This window comes from Marmota marmota, unplaced genomic scaffold (genome assembly GCF_001458135.2).
Source record: "Marmota marmota marmota unplaced genomic scaffold, marMar, whole genome shotgun sequence".
Taxonomy (NCBI): domain Eukaryota; kingdom Metazoa; phylum Chordata; class Mammalia; order Rodentia; family Sciuridae; genus Marmota; species Marmota marmota.
Genome location: NW_025999924.1, coordinates 13088933 through 13111439, shown reverse-complemented (window position 1 = coordinate 13111439; position 22507 = coordinate 13088933). Strand labels below are relative to the sequence as shown.

At 35.2% G+C, this 22507-nt stretch overlaps 1 protein-coding gene and 1 long non-coding RNA gene across 2 annotated transcripts in view; both read right to left on the bottom strand.

Annotated features, from left to right (window-relative positions):
- The window catches only part of Fgf10 (fibroblast growth factor 10), an 84262-nt gene that overhangs the window by 6900 nt on the left and 54855 nt on the right, over nucleotides 1-22507 (bottom strand). The window contains exon 2 of the mRNA XM_015497326.2: nucleotides 1666-1769. Within this exon, the coding sequence (XP_015352812.1) occupies nucleotides 1666-1769 (104 nt within the window). The remainder of the gene's footprint in view (nucleotides 1-1665; nucleotides 1770-22507) is intronic.
- LOC125615764 overlaps nucleotides 16892-22507 on the bottom strand; it is a 25171-nt gene continuing 19555 nt past the window's right edge. The window contains exon 3 of the long non-coding RNA XR_007346357.1: nucleotides 16892-16906. This is a non-coding gene — a long non-coding RNA (uncharacterized LOC125615764). The remainder of the gene's footprint in view (nucleotides 16907-22507) is intronic.

Sequence of the window (22507 nt, the reverse complement as noted above, 5' to 3'; positions counted from 1 at the left end):
TAGAAATGCAAATTCCTGAACCCTATCACTGCTCCACAGAATCAGACAATCTGGGTATGGCTACCACCATCATTTTAAAAAATAAGTCCTCCCGTAGATTCTGATGCATACCCAAGTTTGAGAGCTACCAGCTCTGGGTAGTCATTATACTCAGCCTTATTCAAGAAAGTAAGCTTATTTATAATTTAAAGTAAAATTCTTTTTGATCCTACAAAAAATGTAAAAATGACACAAGATATGGCCAGAAAAAATAGGATTATTTAAGTGAACTGTGTCACTGGCAATTGAGATTGTTATATATTTTCCAAAAAATGCAATTAAAATTTTATATAGCTAACTTCAATGTACTCCTCTAAGGTGGAAACACAGAAAACAAAACAAGTCAAAGCAAAACACACAGAAATATTTAAATTCATTTAATACCCCCCTGATCTGGCTCTGGGATTGACACAAGGAACATATCTACACTCATGAACTGATCTACTCCTGTCATCATTTGCATAGACTAGAACTTAGTTTCTAACTTTATCATAAGTCTATTGCATTATTCCTGGCCCTTCCTTTAAACAATTAAATGTTCTATATTTACATTGGACAATTAAGTGTTCTATAGTTATTTTGTTTTTGTTACACTGTCCTATGTATATTGTAAATTACTTTTCAAGTTAGTCAAGGCTCATTTTCTATACTTCTTTCTTATGCTTCTTTCATATGCCATGTAGTAGATGTTCAATTGATTGATTGACAGGTTGTCTAGAAATCTCAATAAGATAAATTGTCATACTACTCATAATTTAATTTTAAAAATTTAAGTCTAAAATAGCTGCTTATTATTTTTAATTTTTTTGTTGTATGTAACAGAGTACCTTTACTTTATTTATTTATTTATTTATTTGATGATGAGAATCAAACCCAGTGCCTCATACATGCAAGGCACTGAGCCACAACTCCAGCCCCTAGCTGCTTATTATTTTATATGAGACTTTATAGTCTAAGAGAATTGGTCTAGATGAGTTTGCATTAGTGATATTCAAAATAGTTAACCCTACATATGGTAGACAGGTATGGATCTACCCAAGGCACTGACTGAATACTGGCACCACAAGGACCTACTGCAAAAAATAATATTCTCACATCTATCTATAATTTTCAGGCATAATTTGAATCAATTACCATTGTCTAGATATATAATTCTGAATGACCTGCAAAATGATGACTTTCTTGATGTTTTCCCATTTGGGGTTTTAATAAAATACAAAACATTTGAGTTCCTATTTTATCTTCATTTGTAACACACAAATACATAGTATATTTTTTTTTCTACTCAGTTCAGGATCTTTGTTTTTAATGATTCTTCTCCTAGTTGTCTGCCGCTCCCATGCTATCTGACCAGATGCTTCCGTGAGAGTCTGACTAGTTAGAAGTTCAGAACACTCACAGACAAATGCCAGAAACAGCCTGTGTGGTAGACTAATGGGTGAACAACAGAGGAGATTATGGGGTTGGAAGAACTGCTTTGCCAGCCCTTGAGACTCTGGTGGCCAGACCACTGTAATTCTATTTACCAGCAAAGGATGATAACAAAGATATTCAATGTCTGGAGGAAACATTCCAAAAGTGTTGATTTACTGCAGTGGACTTTAAAAATGAAAGCACAATACTTACTGAGCCATAGAGTTTCCCCTTCTTGTTCATGGCTAAGTAATAGTTGCTGTTAATGGCTTTGACAGCTACAACTCCAATTTCCACTGATGTTATCTCCAGGATACCTGAAACATATAATTAAAAAAAAAAAGATTAACCATGAAAAGTCACATAAATTGAGGTGAAAAAGAGTAAAAACCAAAAGAAACTATTAACTATATTTTTGATGTTATTTAAACACAAGGCAAAAGAAAAAGGGGGTAGGGGGAACTCAACCAACTCTGTTTCAATGTGTTCAAAACCCTAGCAAATATTTCCAGCAAATATGTGGAAACAAGTAGTGAGGTTTTAAAAGGATTCCCTTCCATTTTACTCTGAACATGAGCATATATAGAAAAATATTGTTTTAATTAAAATGCTTCCTTTGCTAACTCTGCATTTTCAACCCCATAAATATTGAAACAACTCTACTCATCTTAGCCTAGATTTCACAAAAACTTTATCAGAGTCCACATCTGTACTATGGCATTAAATTAAATCCATAGCATATGTCAATAATATGTCAGATTTACCTCAATCTGTAAAAACAATGGTGAACTATTTTTTCTTTGTAGGACATTTAAAGTAAATCTCTTGGCTACATTTAACTAATAAATTTATTTTGGGCAAATGTGTTGTCATTCTGAGATAGAGTCTGATCCCAACATCCATAGTATCTTTAAAATAATGGAATCAATACACTGAGATGGAAAGTTTTTTCTTCTAGAAAGAAATGAAGTTAAGTGAATTAGTAATTGATAGACAAGATCTTTTCTTTCAAAGACACGTGTTTAGATTGGTGCAGGTAAAGATGATCTCTGAAAAGTTGGTAGGCAGCTAGCTGTAGGGAAGGCATTTGATGTACTCAAAGAGCCCGCTCATTTTCGATCTAAAGATCTAAAGAACTGAAACTACTTCTGATTTAATAATTCTTAGGAAAGCTTGCTCAGGGAAGAGAAGAAATGTGATGATTAGTATGTGGCCTCTGGAGCCAGGGTATCTAGTTTTGTCTCCTGGCTCTGAATTTATTTGTGAGTGACTATAGGAATAGTCACTGAGATGGTCCATGTCTCAATTTCATTTGTAAAATGGGCAACACAATAGTATTTCCCTCATAATCGTGTGGAGGTAAATAAGACAGTACACACTAAGAAGTTAGACTTTGCCTAGAACTTAGTATCTCAATTATTATTAGAGGGTCATTTTCACCTAACAGTTCTAGAATAGTTTCTTTAACAGGTTGTGTAAAGCTTGACTATAACAGAAGAATTCCCATTAGCTTAACCCATAAAATCTGAAAGTTGTCATTCATCAAGTATTACCTATCATGAGGAACACTATCCTAACTATAGTCCTAAATGTGGTGTGTTCATACTCTTCTCATGGGGATAAAGTGGCTTATGCTAAAGGCCTGACTATCTTTCTCTACTTCCTTCACAGGGTGGCTTCTTGGAAGCTAATGGAAATGCCAGATTCCCCTACTGCAGACTTGGTAGAATCAGAGGCCTGTGTCCAGGCTGCATGACATAGATCATTCTGTCCATGTATCCTATAGGAAGGACCTGACTTAATGCAGTATACCTCTTCACTGAATTTCTCATTCCATTTGTGAAGCCAAACCAAGGAAAGACCATGAAGGATGAAGGAAATGTTATTTGTATTTTGAAAACCCTGTTCCTTTTTGGTGTAAACACACCAAAATGTAAACACACACACACACACACACACACACACACACACTCCTGAGCACATCTGGTAGATTATAGTTTAGATACCTCTGGATTTCCTTTCTTTCTTTCTTTTTTTATTTTTTTAGATATGAAGACATCTTTTACTCATTATTTAAGATGTCAAATTTCTCCCAATTGACCTATAAACTCAGTGCAATCTTTATTATTATTATTATTATTATTATTATTATTATTATACTTTGTTGTATGTGACAGCAAAGTGCATTTCAATTCATCATACACAAATGGAGTGCAACATTTCAATTCTCTGGTTGTACACAGTGTAGAGATGCACCTTCATGCAATCATACATGTACCTAGGGTAATAATATCCATCTCATTCCACCATCTTTCCTATCCCCACAACCCCTCCCCACCTTCCCCTTTGCCTAATCCAAAGTTCCTCCATTCTTCTCATGACCCCCCAGCATCATAGATCAGCATCCACTAATCAGAGAAAATATTCAGTCTTTAGTTTTTTGGGATTGGCTTACTTCACTTAGCATAATATTCTCCAACTCCATCCATTTACCTGCTAATGCCACAATTTTATTCTCTTTTAATGCTGAGTAATATTCCATTGTGTATATATAGCACAGTTTCTTTATCCATTCATCAGTTTATGGGCACTTAGGTTGGTTCTACAGTTTAGCTGTTGTGAATTCAGCTGCTGTAAACGTTGGTGTGGCTATGTCACTATAGTATACTGATTTTAAGTCCTCTGGGTATAGACCAAGGAATGGGATGGCTGGGTCAAATGGTGGTTCCATTCCAAGTTTTCTGAGGAATCTACACACTGCTTTCCAAAGTGGTTGCACCAATTTGCAGTCCCACCAGCAATATATGAGTGTACTTTTTTCCCAACATCCTCTCTAACACTTACTGTTGTTTGTATTCTTGATAACTGCCATACTGGGGTGAGATGAAATCTTAAGAGTAGTTTTGATTTGCATTTCTCTAATTACTGAATATGTCGAACACTCTTTCATATATTTGTTGATCATTTGTACATTTTCTTCTGAGAAGTGTGTGTTCAGTTCCTTAGCTCATTTATTGATTGGGTTGTTTGTTACCTATAGATTTCTTTCTGTTATGCCCCTGCTAGGAAGTTGGTATTCAAAAAATCAACCTATTCAATGAAACTTTTTCCCCTGCTCGCACTCTGCAATGGTTCAGGCTACCTTAAAAGGTTTATTTATTTATTAAAAAGTTTAATTTTTAAACTATTACATAAAATTGTACATATTTATGGGGTATCTTGTGATGCTTTGATACATGCATACATTATTTAGTGTTCAAATCCAATGAGCTTATCTACCTCCTTGAAGTTGAAAAGGTTTGGTATTGCTTCAAACTATAAAAAGGGAAGTCCTGGGTGATTTAAGATCCTTTTGAATCCCAGAAATAATATTTTGGGTGCACCACAAATTATAATTAATTGATAAGTTACAATCGATTGTGGAGAGTAGGCTGTGCCCTGCTCTGAGTTACTTCACAATGCATAAGAGTAATTTCAGGCTTGCCAAACCCTGAGTTACTCCCTTTTTTGAAGTTGTACTTTATCATGAGCTACTCTGATTTGAGTCAAAGTGCCAAGGTAAAATGACTCTATATCCTGTTTGTACAAGTAAACAACCACCATCTGCCTGGCAAAACCAGAAGGCACAAATTGATAAATAATTTTATATGTGCCAGTTTTTCAAACCAAATCAAGAACACACGGACCTGTGGCCATTCCAATCATGTAAGGAACACCAGATATAGGAACTTATCAACCTCACCAGATACAACCTCCCCCCAAGACCTGTAAAAAGTGGAACTCCTCAAGATTAGACACGGGGACACCCTGATCCTATCATTTGGACACTTCTTATGAGTCTTGCCTGGGAAAATTGCCACAGCAAGGAATATCCAATTTCCTGTCCCTTTGGGTTTCAGCATGGTGCAGTTTCTCCTGCCCTTGATGACAGTGCACAGCCAACTCCAAGCTTATATCCTGAAACTGAAGGTGCCATCCGTCCAGACCCTTTGCTTTGGCAACACTGTGGAACTCGTTCATTAGGACCCTTATTGAGGAATTTGGAGCCCGACCCCACAGTATGTAGATCGTAGCCAACTTTTTCTTCTATCAGACACCGTGTCTCTGATTTGATATCAAGCTCCTTGATCCATTTTGAATTAACTTTTGTGCATGGCAAGAGAAAGGGATTCAGCTTCATTTTGTTGCATAGAATCAACAAATGGGACTTACTCAAACTAAAAAGTTTTTTCTCAGCAAAAGAAACAATAAGAGAGGTAAATAGGGAGCCTACATCCTGGGAACAAATCTTTACTCCTCACACTTCAGATAGAGCCCTAATATCTAGAGTATACAAAGAACTCAAAAAATTAGACAATAAGATAACAAATAACCCAATCAACAAATGGGCCAAGGACCTGAAAAGACACTTTTCAGAGGAGGACATACAATCAATCAACAAGTACATGAAAAAATGCTCACCATCTCTAGCAGTCAGAGAAATGCAAATCAAAACCACCCTAAGATACCATCTCACTCCAGTAAGATTGGCAGCCATTATGAAGTCAAACAACAACAAGTGCTGGCGAGGATGTGGGGAAAAGGGTACACTTGTACATTGCTGGTGGGACTGCAAATTGGTGCAGCCAATTTGGAAAGCAGTATGGAGATTTCTTGGAAAGCTGGGAATGGAGCCACCATTTGACCCAGCTATTCCCCTTCTCGGTCTATTCCCTAAAGACCTAAAAAGAGCATGCTACAGGGACACTGCTACATCGATGTTCATAGCAGCACAATTCACAATAGCAAGACTGTGGAACCAACCTAGATGCCCTTCAATAGACGAATGGATAAAAAAAATGTGGCATTTATACACAATGGAGTATTACTCTGCATTAAAAAATGACAAAATCATAGAATTTACAGGGAAATGGATGGCATTAGAGCAGATTATGCTAAGTGAAGCTAGCCAATCCCTAAAAAACAAATGCCAAATGTCTTCTTTGATATAAGGAGAGTAACTAAGAACAGAGTAGGGACGAAGAGCATGAGAAGAAGATTAACATTAAACAGGGATGAGAGGTGGGAGGGAAAGGGAGAGAGAAGGGAAATTGCATGGAAATGGAAGGAGACCCTCAGGGTTATACAAAAGTACATACAAGAGGAAGTGAGGGGAAAGGGAAAAATAATACAAGGGGGACAAATGAATGACAGTAGAGGGGGCAGAGAGAGAAGAGGGGAGGGGAGGGGGGATAGTAGAGGATAGGAAAGGCAGCAGAACACAACAGACACTAGTATGGCAATATGTAAATCAATGGATGTGTAACTGATGTGATTCTGCAATCTGTATACGGGGTAAAAATGGGAGTTCATAACCCACTTGAATCAAAGTGTGAAATATGATATATCAAGAACTATGTAATATTTTGAACAACCAACAATAAAAAAATTTTTTAAAAAAGACCCTTATCTGTCCACCTGCAGTGATGCTTTGACTTTTTGCACTCATCTCTCTCTCTGCCTGCAGTCTGGGTACAGAATCCTATAACCCCATGGCTACCTTAATCCTTTCTGTGATATATGTAGGTGTGTGTGTGTGTGTGTGTGTGTGTGTGTGTGTACCACTGAATTAGGTATAATGTGACTTGAATGTTATAGACATTAGAAATTAAGAAATTAAAATTAAGACTGAAATAGAACAAATGAATTTGTGATGGCTGGGCTTATGCCCATCAGGTGACCCACAAGTATTCAGTGAATCACCTCCACTGAAAGTGGTGGAGTCTATGAGTTCATTGTTATTCAATAAATTATGACTTTGTGGAAAGACACATATGTGTTTGGTCTATATTGATGGCATAGCTTGCTCATGACAATGGTCATGTGAGTAGTGGACAGTGACTGCATCTATTAAAACATCTGTGAATGTGAAAGCAACTTTCTGAGGGACTGAGACTAGTTCCTACTTTACTTTTCATTTAGATTCTCTACTTTTCATATAGATTTTCCTCCTGTTTTCTCTAGTCTTTTTTGGTGAAGATGATCAAGTTCACTTATAAAATTATTTTTTGGAAAGCATCTCTGAAATTTTGCTTGAGGATTGTTAGACCAATAGCCTGTAATTCTATGTGAGCATGCTTTGATGTAAAATGAAATGCCCATTGAAAGAGGCTCCTGGTGGAAAGTGAGAAAAGGGCACACTGGAAATCCCTATGTTGCAATTACTGTGCTTCTACAATTATCTCAAAAATTGAAAGTTTTTTTAAAAGCACTGTTTTGTTACCGAAAGAAAATAACAACTGCAAATTATATCACCAATAAAAGGAAACACAATTGTGCTTCTCAATCATGTAAATTAGATATTCTGTAAATTTAAAGACATATTCTCATAGTGGAATTCTGTGATTCATATTTAGTTGTAGCCCTTTCAGTTTTGTTGTCCCTCAAAAGATGAATTCACCAGTTGGTGTTGTAAATCTGTTTAAGGGTTTCTAGACAGTATAGTTCAAACAATTAGGAAGACCTACGAGGAGAAGGGCACTCTTCTTAGGGACTAGAAATACAAAGTCAGATAAGTTATGACTCTTTTCTGGAAAATGTATGTTCTATTGAGAACAAAAGATAAATACACAGAGAATGACCATAAAACCTATTATGTGATAGTTGGTGCCAAGACAAAGACAGGGAAACTGTGGATCTAAAGATGAGGCAGTTTCTATTGGCTGGGGCTCTAAGGCAAACTTATGGAGATGACAAAGATTGTGTCTTTGTCTTGTCTTTTCATCCGTCATAATGAGAACTAACACTAACACTGCACGTTAGTGATTAATACATTTTCAAATTAATTTACTTGATCTCTAGAACTTCATTATGTACTCATGTTCTGTTTATCTAGGAAAGGATAGGAGGGGGGTTGCATTTATTTTTCACATCTAGTTTTCTAGAACCCTGTCTATATCCATTCTGTTAAATAAAACTTGTGTTTGCCCTTTATATTCTCCTTTTGTGCCAATGAGGGGGAGGGGGAATCTCGAAGGAGAAAGTTACCCTGGAAGCTAACGTGTTCAAGGAATTTTAAAGGTAGGTAAGATGAGGACAGAAAACAATTAATTATAGTTCAAAGAAAATGTCTTCATAGTCATTGAGAGACAAAATGTGTTGTCATCGCTTTAACAGTAAGGAAATCGTCCTGAAGGAGAAAGGTGGTATTTGAGGTGAACTTTTCAGGGGTATGGTTTGAAGAGATGAGGATTTGGGAGGTAGGGGAGGAATATTCCAGGCAGAGAGAAGTGTATGAGTGAAAAAGGGCGTGGAAGAGAGAAATAAGTCAGTGTGTGCTTGACACACAACTTGGTGTTCTCCCCTGTGACACTCTGTGGTTGCCACTCCAGCTACAACTAAGGGTTCTGATTCACTGACTAGTGATGGTGCTTTCTGGGGTGAGGAATGTACTTTAAAAAATAAATTATTGGGAAACTTGGAAGTAGCTCAATAAAAGTCAGAGCCTCATGAATCCTGAACCAGTCATGCCTGCTATTTTTCTCTAAACATTTTAACTCAAAATAGATTATAATGCCATGTAGTTTGATGGTTTTAGTCATTGTATGAAAATATATCATGATTAGTATAACATAATACACAAACCCAATCTTTTAAACTAAACATATCTCTCTAGTGAATTGTGGTCAGAGTCCCAAACTGACCTATTCTATCCTAATATAGAAAGACCAATGGTGCTTTTGGGGTTGTTCTTACATTTACAGTATACATGTCAGAGAGTAGTTGGCTGTACCCACTGGTGTGACACTAGCTCTCTCAAACTTGGGCTTATGCTGAGAATCACTGTGGGTTTATCTTCTTCACTGTGTATCTTCCTTAAAGAATCATAGTAATCACAATGATCTTCATTTTATTTGTTACTAGAACATAGTTCCTGTGTATGCTTAATATATATTCATTGTTTGGAAATAAAATTAATTGATGAATGATCCGTTCAATGACTGGCCAAGTAGGGAAAAACTGAATATTCACCACATACAGAATTTTTGTTTTGACAGTAAAGTCATATTTGTAAACTTTTCAAATGAATTAATTCTATATGCAAATACAGTGAAATCGAAAGAAAAAGAAAATGTCAAAATGTGATATGCTTCAAAGGAAAAGACAGTGAAATATAAAATATAAATATTTGATATCAGCTGTAGATAGATAGATTATTATAAATATAGAAGCTTTTTAAATTTTTTAAATGTATATATTGTTCTTCAACAATTTGTTATTATGATTATAATAAAAGGAGTCTTGAGCATGAACAAAAAGGCTATTTTTGGTATGAATTTCTTGATTCTGAGGACAATAATTCTTTCTTTAATTTTTTAAAAAATTTTTTTGGTACCAGGATTGAATCCAGGGGTCCGAAACCACTTAGCCCCATCCCTAGTACTTTTTAATTTTCATTTTTTGAGACAAGCTTTTGTTAAGTTGCTTAGGACCTCACTGAGTTGCTGAAGCAGTTTTGAACTTGTGATCTTCCTGCTTCAACCTCCTGAACCTCTGAGATTACAGATGTGCACCACTGCACCTGGCAGGACATTGATTCTTAATTAAGAAAAATACAACATTTGGGGTAGAACAAATTTAAAGAACAGACAGCACAAAAACAAGGAACTGATACACAGTAACTCTCATATGCTATATACATTTTTATCTCATTCATGTCTCAATCTTTTTGAATTCATCAGAGGAAAGCATTATATTCTAAAAGTTTTGAAACCAAGTCTTGGAGAAATTAAGTGATCTGACCAAACATAGACCTCCCTTGGATCCAGTAAATATGGTGTTTGGATCCAAAGCCTTCTCTTTTTCCACATCATTACAGAATGAACTCCACAGTAACAACATGATGAAGGCAATGGTAAACGGGTTTCACCTTTTCTCCATATTGTAACAAACACTAGATTGTTAGACTTCAAAAGCATTTCAGAAAAGCTTTATTTCATCAAAATGAAGAAATTAACTGCCATATAGATCTGTGTAACTGAAGTTTTCCTGCAATCAGATATGATTTATTTTTTAGAAAAATAATTTGGCACTTCAATATTTATGGTCACTTACTTCCTGTTTCATATATAGAGATTAATCCAATTTAATGTTTTTCTTGATGACTCAAGGTCATCAGCAATTTATTATGATGATTTTCTCTGCTGTGAGAGCAGAAAGCTCTCAGAAGCTCCTGAGTAACTACATTAAAACAAGCTGATAAATTAGTAAGGAAGCCTGCTAGAATTGAGTCACAACTATTAGCAAGATTTGATGCAGCTCCATTCAGAGTACAGGATGTGAACTTTTGTGTATAACCCTGTGGTTTGTTTATATATTTATTTATTTTTATAGATTCTCAGTTGTACACCAGAGAGTAACCATCTGCACATTATAATTCTGGGGCAAACATAAAAATATCTACTTTATTGATAAAACAAATATGGTAATTCTTCCTATGTTATAAAAATTATAATAATCTGCTAATTTTAATTATCCTCATCAACACTGAAGTTGAAAAGATTATATGGAAATTAATCACAACCATGAGTTTGGGGAAATCATGGTCCTAGAAAACAAATTGCTACTTTTCCTCTAGGGTGTCTGATAAACTGTAGGCCTCTGTGATACTGAAGAAAAACTCATTTTTCATTATCTTTTTTTTTTTTTTTTTGGTACAAGGGATTGAACTCAGAGACACTCAGCCACTTAGCCACATGCATAGTCCTATTTTGTATTTTATTTAGAAATAGGGTCTCACTGAGTTGCTTAGAACCTTGCTTTTGCTGAGGCTGATTTTGAACTCATGATCCTCCTTCCTCAGCCTCCCAGGCTGGTGGGATTGCAGGCGTGCACCACCATGTCCAGCTTGATTCATAATTGTCCACCAAATGTTCATCTGTTGAAAGCTTAATCCTCAAATTCTTATGTTGATGGTCTTTGGAGGGGGGCTTTGGGAAATAGTTACTAATGGATGAGGTCATGAGATTTAAGCTTCCATTGTGGCATCAGTCACTTTAGAACAAGAAAGACTTGAGCCAGCATGCGTCTCTGCTTGCCATGTCATATCTCCTGCCATGTTATGATACAGCAAGAAGGCCCTCACCAATGTCAGTATCCTCCAGAGCCATGAGCTAAGTAAACCTCTATTATTTATAAATTATCCATTCTCGGGTATTTTGTTATAGCAACAGAAAAATGGATAAGATATTTCCTCTTATTCCTTTGAAAACCTCATCTACCTTTGTTTTAGTTAGGGGTGAGCTCAGTTTGTACAATCTCTTTCTCCTACTGCAATTGTCAGAAAAATATTCAACTTGTCACCTTTAACAAGTTCCCAGTGATTTCCCCCCTTTGATGATTACATGATATTTAAAAATTTACCAGAAATTATGAAGTGAAAATTTGTCACCAAATGCATGGGTGGCATTTGTCCAGCAAAATCCAAGTACTTGATGCAAAAAGGAAGAATGGTTATTGAAGTCCACTTATGGAGAGCAACAGCTGAAGGGCAACAGAACTATGTTAGTGTCTGCTAGTTTAAGACTTGCTTTAAACCTGTCTGGGATTAAAATATCATTTATTAAAATGTCATTTATCCTGGGGTCACACCTGTAACAGTGGAGTAAGAACTTTCTGAAAATCGTCTCCAAATGAGACTACAATGGGACCACATGCTTTAGACTTGTCTGGGATTACATACTTAGTTAATTCAACAATGTTTAAAACAATACATCTATGATCTGGCTTAATTGTCTTAAATGTCAAAATGTGCCTAATTGCTGTATGTTGAGTTTAATGGGATCCACAATTGTGATATAAATTTAATATTTTTGTATTACCCACATATTTCCTCATTTTATTTCTTTACCCACCCCCCATACACAACTTTTTAAAAAGGAACAGTAAAGACTCATTTCATGTGGTGAACTTAAAGGAGTTCAGACATAAATGGAAGGGAATTAAAGAGCGACTCCAAGAGAGCAAAAGAACTTGACTGTGTCATCATGGCTCTGCTACTTAATAAATATGTGACGTTGGATACATCAGTTAAACTCCTGAAAGATTGGCTTTCTCATTTGCAAATTGGAACTAATGGCCTGTGGCTCATAGAGTGGCCTGGAGTTTCAGAGAGTGACTATTGAATATATATTTACTGTTTCTTAAATCAAAATAGTGGCAAGTTAACTCATCGTCACTAGTGGCTTTCAAAATTGAGCCTGCATGAGAACCATCTGGAACATCTGGAAGGCTTGTTTAAAGATATATTGCTTGGATTTTTGACTTAGTATTACATCTAGGTTGGGGCCATAGGATTAGAATTTGTAGCATATTGATTTCAGGCAATGAAATTTCAGGAATAGATACAACAATGACAGCAGCTTCACACACACACACACACACACACACACACTCACACACACACACACACAAAAGGAAAAAAAAGAAATGAAGGCAAAAGGAATTGAAGGTCTTGTTTTGACAGGAGTGGGATTTCTTAACATCTACTTAAGTGTAATACACAGATTGGGATTTGTATACAGGTATATGCACTGTTGCCTCTAGTCAGGTTTTTAAAGGCCTATAATAAGATTATTATCAGAATTTAATTTTTTTTCTCCTTAATAAGTATTTGGAAAAATAAGAGCGTCAACTGCTTTTATAGGTATTCTCAAAGGGCTAATTGTGTTGGCAATCTCAGGGGGCTAAATGGCCCCTTTAATGTTATTCTCATGGCCATGAAATTTCCTTAAAGCAATAGGGATTAATTTTATCCCCAACCTTTTACCCAGAGCTGGAGGCATGTACTTTTTCTAGGATGATCTCATCTTTAAAAGGAAGATACCAGAATGGGCTAATCACCAGAGTGGGCTAATCATTAATCTAAGTCTGATCCACCTTGTACAATTATAGACTCCAGCTGCCTTTTCAGCATAATGCTATAGAGCTATTTAGTTTCTCTATCTGCCACAGTTCTTTCAGATAACCTTGACATTCATTTAGAATTACAGTTAGAAACAGGTCTTGAATTAGAAAATCCTCATCATTTTTCCATTAGAAGCTATACGTTTCCCAGTTTGTAAAAGAGTCAGGGCCTTTACATTCTCAAATGGTAATTTAAGTCACGAGATAAACACTTTTGATGAGTACCCTGGCTAGTCCTGAAACAATTGCCAATTTGAGACTGCTTTGTAATTTAACTATTGCCAGTGACCTAACATTAAAAGTATCAGAAACTTACAAGACAATCTAGGACCAGTATTCTAAAGTTGTCAGTAATTTATTGAATTATGTTAAAGATAAATTTCTTACTGTATTTTTATCATGAATGAGATGTGACTCCAGGTCCTATACAGTGATTATGACTCCACAATATCTGGAGATAGCCAGCTAATGTTTCTTTTTATAACATACACTCATTATTTTCTTTCTAATTTCTTTTTCCTCAGAAGTAGAGTTATTTTTCATCCATTTAACCTTACAAAAATATGTCAAGAAATAGACAATCAACTATCAATACTGTAATAGTGACATGTTTTCAAAATTTACCTTCTGCCTTATTTGAGTGAGGCATAAATGACACAATTCTAAGACAGGAATTTATTTGCAGTTCTTCTAAGTATCAAGTCTGTGCTAATATAAATTGAACTCACAAAGTGCAAAAAGATTCTACATCCAGTTTTGGGTGAAGTAAGTACCTAGAAAAGCGTGTGTGCCCAGGAAATAGAAACTCCATCCCCACTCCCAACTACCAGCAATCCAGGGGAAAGAATACAGCACTGGAAATACTTAAATGTTTAAGTCATTGTTGTGACCCAAGCTGATTGACATTTGCTCTTATTTTGAATGGAATCATTGGTGGCAAATAGCACAAAACAGAAGAGTTTAGAGCTGCAGAAAACTTCAGAAAAGTTTGGCAGAATTCTTTTGAATGGTAACAAAACCAGGAGAATGCAAAGACTAATTACTAAAAATATTTCCCCCTGAAAGGTAATTTTTTTTCTCTGCCATAAAAGATATTTTTAAAAGTTTTATAAATCTTTTATTAGTTTTATTTTTTTCTTCCCATTTCCTTTACTAGACAAATAAGCCACATAAAAATGATGAAAAGTTAGAAATCTTGGCTTCGTGTCAGACCATTCTCTCCACACCCCACATGTGCCCTATTGTTATACATCTCCTGCATTTCCCACTTTGGGAAAAATCCTGAGGCAATCCTTACATGGCATGTGTGTCCTCATTGAACACTGAAAGGAAGGAAAGCTGCCATTCTGTATAGGAACAGTTCCACATGCTGGTTATGTGAAAATAAGGGACAATCTCTTCAATGTTATTGCTTCCTGAAAAAAATCTATTTAAAAAACTATACAACACATACAATCTAAGCAAAATAGTATTAGAAATATGTTCTCTCCTAGAAGCTAACTGACCCCTCAATTAGATCTATGATAAAGAGGCTCTGGCAAGCATCTCAATTTGCATACTTTTTTCATGTCCCCAAATTAAGTCGTAGATTATTTTGAGGAAATCTACATGCAATTAAAACCTCTGATCAGTCTAAATTTAAGAATGGATTTCAAAGCCTCAAAATGAATGAAATTGACTAAAAAAAACACCAAAACACTTTTACTAAGTTTACTAAATAGAAAGACTTCTACAGTAAGAAAAATTCAGGTCACTTAAGGCTTAGGAATAGACTACTTAACACATTGTGAAATAAGGGAAGAGCTTGAAGAAATGTGGAGATAGTCTGCCTCATGTCCTATTCTCTTCTACAACAGATAACCCTGGGAGATGGAGAGAGACTGAGGGGCTTATCCAAGCACCTGCGGAAAGGTTACTGAGAGCCTGAGATAAAGACTTAGTCCGTTCTTTCTACCACACCATGAGATTTCTGTAAACATTTACAAACCATTGGCAGCCAGACAAAGATTTTATATCTACTTAATGTTTTATAGACTAATTTATCTTGTTCATTACACAGAAACAATTCATTCTACTTGAGTCTTACCACTCCTTTTTATTTATAAAGGAAGAAAAAAATAAATAAAACTACATAAAGGGTAAGAGGACTTATTGCATGGCATATTTCAATAAATGACCACCATATTAATATAGATTTTTACCCTAAAGATAGTGCTATAAAATGTCTGCCACATTTTTTAAAGTTTTTATGAATTTCTTTAATGTAACTATAATATAGTGCACTTTTTCTCCTCAATTTAATGAAAAGTAAAATGGATTGGCACAGCACATTTTGATGGTGGGTTTTTCACAAGAAAAAACCTTACTTGATGCATTGAAGTGTTCATAAATAGTTAAGCATAAATAGCCTTAAGTAGGAAAATACTTAATGTGGAACAATTTTAAGGGTTCAACCTCATAATTCACTTTTAACATACATTTTAAGTCTGACAAGCTTCTAACATGGTACGGGAGAATGTATAATTTAGCCACTTAAGTCTTTCCAAGGTTACTTAAAAAGAAGTAGGTGTTATGGTTTAGACATGAGGTGTTCTCCAAAAGCTCATGAGTGAGACGATGCAAGAATGATCAGAGGTGAAATGACTGGGATATGAGAGTCTTAAACTAATCAGTGTATGAATCGGCTGATATGGATTAACTGAGTGGTGACTGTGGGCAGGTAGGGCGTGACAGGATGAAGTAGGTCACTGGAGGCATGACTTTGGGGTTTATATTTCGTCCCTGGTGAGTGGAGCTCTAGCTTTCTCTCTGCTTCTATGTTACCACGTCCCGAGCCACTTTCCTTTGCCATCTTCCCTGATGTTTTGTCTCACTTTGGGGCCCAGGGCAATGGCGTTGCCCATTTGCAGACTGAGATTTCTGAAATCCTGAGCCTCAAATAAACTTTTCTTTCTTTACCTTGTTCTCATCAGGTCTTTTGGACACAATGATGAAGAAGCTGACTATAACAGAAGGTAATTCTAATACCTACTAAGAAATAGAAATATTACTATATAGTACGTGAATCTTGATTTGATTGTGCAGAGACAGTTTGTCTATTTACATTTACTTCACAAACTGAAACAATGACTTGTTCCTCATCTATAGCTATAAGCTCTGATTCTGTGACTCATATTGGCAATAAGAAATTCTGACCTGTGCTTAAAGGAGATGTTTAATCAAGATACTAAGGTCATGGCTCTCTTGACTAGAGATTGCCACATATAGGCCAGACACCACTTCATCCCCAAAGTCCATGAAAGTGTCCTGTCATTGCACAACACATGGATGGCAGAGAAAACAGAACTGTTAAGTTGGCAATGGAGAAGGACAGCATCACAGATTCATTTCTGATCACTAGTAAAGCACATTGCCAATGTGCAGAGCACATTGAAGGGAGTACTTTTATAAACATTAATGTACAGGGTTTTCTGGGTTCAATATTTTGAAAAAAATTTAAAAATTTAAAATACTATGAGTCAGATATACTAGCACAGATGATGAGGGAGAGTGACACTGAGCTTTAGAGGTATTCTAAGAACTGACGTTGTTACCTGAACTGCACAGAAGGAGGAAGTATTCCTCCTTTTTAGTGAGATACAACTAAGAAATGATATCAGAATCCAACAAAGATTATTTTTTTGTGTGTGATTATGTACATGGGAAATTGGATATTATCTAAGATTTTTGTAATGCTCATTGAATAGTTTTGTAAACAAGTTAATACTTTATAAGTTAATTCCTAGACAATGTGAATTCTATCTAACACACTATGATCTGTGTACAAAGAAATAAAATGATCTCAGCATCATTATCACATTTTATCTAAAGACTAAAGCTTAAATTGGTTTAAAATGATATGTTCTTGAGAAAGTGCCCCTGCCATTTTAGAGAAAACATGATTTGATAAAAATTCCAAAGTGAAAACTGATGGCAAGGTGTTGGTTACCTGGTAGTATATACTCATCTTGGTGCAAGTCTTAGTAAACTTCTAAATAAAGCACATTAAAACTTCAGCATCCAATAGTAGAAGATAGGTTCCAACTACTATATACTTGAATTCTCATATATCTAAGATATTTCTGGGATCCAGATAAGAGAAGAGATAAAAAAGAAGACAAAAACTAAAAGTTAACAGGAAAGAAACACTGAATGAAATAGACTTTCTTGATTTTATGTATCTTGCATTCTTGAAAATTTTTCTTGATTTTGTATATCTTGAATTCTTAAAATATATACCTCAACCATGCTAATTGTATTTAACTTACTAAATTCAAATTTTATCCAAAATTGATGAAACTTAAAAACTTGGAAGAACAATATTCAAGGAAAAGTTATCTTAAACTTCATTTCAGTAGGGATGAATGAGTTCAGCCAGATAAAGCCTGATAATATTTTGAAGAGGTTTCCATTTGCAATTATCTGTCAAAATAAGAAAATATTCCTTCTCAAAAGAAAGTTTTTATGTTGTTTATTGCATATGATAAATTAAAAGAAGAAATTTTAATTGACTTGCTCAATCTTGACTAGCTTCTGTTGTCAGATAATCATTTAATTCAACTGAAATAAAAGAATTAATTCATAATAATGTATGGTGATTAAGATTTTGGTGGATAGATACACAATAGGAAAAAAACAGAAGCAGGAAAAGACTGGACAAATTTGAAAATAACTTGTCATATTACCATCAAAATTGAAAAACATGGGCTGGGATTGTGGCTCAGTGGTAGACTGCTTGCCTAGCATGTGTGAGGCACTGTGTTCAATTCTCAGCACCACATATAAATAAACAAGATAAAGCCCATTGACAACTAAAAAAATATACTTTTTAAAAATGGCAAAACATAATTGTAGGTAGTGATTGACTTTGTAGCACGTTATGTTGATAAAATTAATGGAAACATCTGTAAAGAAGAATGAGCAGCAGCACCCAACAGTTTCATACTTTTCAATTTCTATTACAAATATTTCCTCTTCTGCAAATTCTAGATCAGATAAAAACTGTTTGTAACATAATTTAATTTAATACAAACACTGCAACATTTCAGTGAGGATTATTCTTGGACAAAACTCAAAGTAAATCTTGTTTTTTTGTTGTTGTTTTCATATAAGAGTCCTACAAATGACATCCAAATGGATGTCAAATTTGGTGTCATAATCTAATTTTTAAAGGGAGCTATATTTGAAGTCTCTGTATTTTACCAAAATGACTCAAACTCATGACCCATAACATGGCATAGGTTTCACAGTCATTGTTCTTCAACAGATATATGGATAGGTAGGTAGATGGATGAACAGATACATTCTGTCTTATACAAAAGAACAGGTTAAAAAAAAATCTTAAAATTAAAATAAAAACCAACCCTTAACAGAAATAAATATAGACATGACCTTTAAAATCTTGAAAAATTTAAACATTTGACAGAGCAGGGAACTCAGGAATAGAACTCCATTAATCAATTTTTACTTATGTATAGCTCATAGTTATTCTATAGCTGAGCTGTATAACATGTCTTTATGTATTCATAGAAAAACTCAGCATATTTGCATTTCAAGGAGAAATTTTCAGTAGAGAGATTTCAAGTTGTGTCAAAAGTCTGATCTTTGATCTTATGGCTAGAGCAAGAACTACAGTGAAGAAAGAAAAGAGTGAATTTGGCTAGAGGTAGGAAGAGATCTAGCTTGTTCTTAGTTTACTGAAAGCATGACTCTTCTGTTTTTCTACATGGGCGTCATCCATCTCTCTTACTTGATGCTGAACTACAAGGACCTTGCCCATAGCAGGTGCTCAAGAGATACTCATTGAATAAATAAATTAATTTTTCTAAAGAAACTCAAGTGCAAGGTATCTGTTTGAACCTTGTCAAACTGATTTTCCTCTGTAGTAAGAAAAGAAGAAAGAAGGGCTGGATGTTCCTCTTTTGGTTCACCATGCCTCAATCCTCAAGTTAAAAGGGGGTGCTATAGTAAAAAGGACACTATGCTCCCTTGGCAGGAATTACATCTTAAATTGTGTGCAGCTGTACTCAGGATACTCAATGCAGTAAAATCAGAAATCCAGAATAGAAAGGAGTGTAGAGCAGCATGTGACCTCTTCCATCCCAAAACTACCCCTAATTTTTCTTTCATTCTCCATGTAGTTTATTCTAGCCTGGAAACTAAATCCTCACATTATTTTGCATGCTTATATGTTACTCAAAGCAGTCAATACGTTTCCCAAGGACTGATGTTCAAATGCAACCCTACAAAAGTCACATTAACGATTTTTTGATGCTTACTGAATGCAAAATCCATCTATTGCGCAAATACTTACTGTGGCTTGCATGCTATAGGAAGGGAAAGAACAAAACAGAATCAGAAGCCTAATCCAGAATTATTCTCTTCAGTCTTTTCCTATTAAATTCACTTTCTTAAACCACAACAAAAGCCAAGGATAATTTTGTTCCCTTTCCTTAAACAAGGGCAAATGACGAGGACCTTTTCAAAAAGATTTTTTTTTTTAATTCCCTTAATTACAAACTTAACTACAAAATCCAACATCTCGGTTCTCACCCTGCAGATCTTTGCCATGTAAACTTGGTCAAGGAAGTGAAGATAGAGATTTGCTACAAATATCAAACATAAACAATTGATTGTTGTCTCTAAAACACAGATGAGTGTTTTCATCTTGAGTTTTTAACAGCTTTCTGACATGGTGGAGATCCTATCTTTCTTCCTCTGGTCAACAAACCTTCTCATCCCTCTTTGCCTTGTCAGTCATTCAACACTTCAGCTCTGAAGAGGATGACAAAGCCTTCTCTTTAAGTTAAGACTTAAAGACTCCTAGAAAAAGCACAACTATTCATACCCTTCCTCGTCATCGGCTCCTCTTATTGTTTCTCCAACTTGACAATTCACAAAGACAGCCACTAATAATTAATTAGTCTTGCGGTCCTGGGCTCTGTGATCTAATTGTGCAAGTTTTTGCCACATGTCTTGTCCAGTTACACAAGTTTGATTTCTGAGAGCTTCAGAGTCTTTTCCTTAGATGCCTTCTCACTCACAGGCTTCAAGGATATGCACACTATACTGTGCAAGGACTGTTCTTGAAAACGTTTTTTTATGTTTTTTTTTTTTTTCTTTCACCTTCATTTAACCCCTCCAAAAATACTGGCATACATGTGAAGTGAGAAGTGTATTATGCTCTGGAATCTGATAGTCTTGCTTTTTCAATTGCCATTTTTAGCTAACTACTATATAAGGAAATAACATTGGAAAGTCAGAGATATTTTTGACTTTGCAATTGAAGCAAAATATTGACACACAAACTCTTTTGGTAGTGAATTTTGCTGGCAAATTTGCTACAAGCAGAAAAATATACAATCATTTACTTTCTTTATAAGACTCTTTGTCAGACAGATTCTGTTCATTTCCCTTAACCCTCACTGTAATATCATTTATAAGATCTTCATCCTTGCTGTAATATCTTGACCCTTATTGTAATGTCATCTATGAGATCTCGACTTTTACCAACAGTCTATCTAAATCATAAAATACTTGTAAAAGTCCAAGGAAGACCATAAAAGGAAAGTTATTTCAAGTAGATTCATATCTAGAATAATTTGTTGATGTATTTGAAGGATTATGGGTGTAGACTTTGCTCTTAGTAAATAGGTACAACTCACTGATTACTTTTGGCTTCACTAAGTCAAATTTTCACTCTGTTTGTTGAAGCCTTTATCCTAATTAATTGACATAATATGAGCACAGCCTTTTAACATAGCATCATTGTCTTCTGTTTCATCAACACCTCCAACTTAAACCAGAGCACATATTTGTGTGATAATTTAAATGAAAAATATCACAAAATGAGCATGCACCCAAATCAGAAACATTTGCTTTAAAATTTATGACTCAGGTCTTTTAGTAATTGAGTCAAAATTACCATCTAATCTCCAACACAAAACAGCTGTTTCAGGTGGCAGAATCCTGCCAACCTCAACTGGCAAGACCTTGTTCCATTTCCTCCTTATGCTCTACTGAACCTAGGCAAACAACTGTGAATTTGCACTAAAATTCCCTTTTTGTATTAGAAATCTTGGCTTCCCCTGGAGACATAAAATCTTACTGGCCCCAGGAAATGTGCCAACACAAAGCTGGTTCAGGATAAGCCATCCTGATGGTGCTTGCTCTTGTCAATCTTAAACTGTCCTTTTGTATTTATGAACCCATCCACATGATTTGCATATTTTGGATGTATTTTTTCTACTTCAAAATTTATCCAATACTTGTTCAAAAACTAAACATTATTTGTTTATTAAATAACATTTCCACATTTCCCCAAATATTGTATTTTCAAAAGAAAGACAGTTTAAAGAAGCATTATAAACAAGGTGCAAGGAGACAGTGGCCATGAATACTTCTCTTTCTCAACATATGGCTTATGTTACAACTGAGCAAGCCTCTAGCTTTCATCTCTGGGAGCTGTGAAGTTGATCGCCCATAAGGTCTCAGTGTCTAATTAATTCTTACTTAAAATTCACCTAAGTAGGTCTAACATGGATAGGAAGTTGGTTTTTGTTAGCTGTTCCACCTTTCACACTACCACACATCTGGGAAATATTCAGTTTAAGATCAGGTCCAAGTCTCTTGGCATTAACTACCATAAAGCATTAAGATATCAGCAGAAATTTGTCTCTGCTTCAGAAAATTAAAAGCACATTTGGAATATAAACATGAGTGTACTACTAATATTACTAGGATTGATTGAGAGACATTCTTTCATTATAAAACAGATAAGAGAAGATATTCTCAGATGAAATAGATAGAGTGGGTCTAAATGGTAGTATTCTCCTAAAATATCTGCATAGGTATTTTTTTTAAAATTTTTTATTGTTGGTTGTTCAAAACATTACAAATTTCTTGATATATCATATTTCACACTTTGATTCAAGTGGGTTATGAACTCCCATTTTTACCCCATATACAGATTGCAGAATCACATCAGTTACACATCCATTGATTTACATATTGCCATACTAGTGTCTGTTGTGTTCTGCTGCCTTTCCTATCCTCTACTATCCCCCCTCCCCTC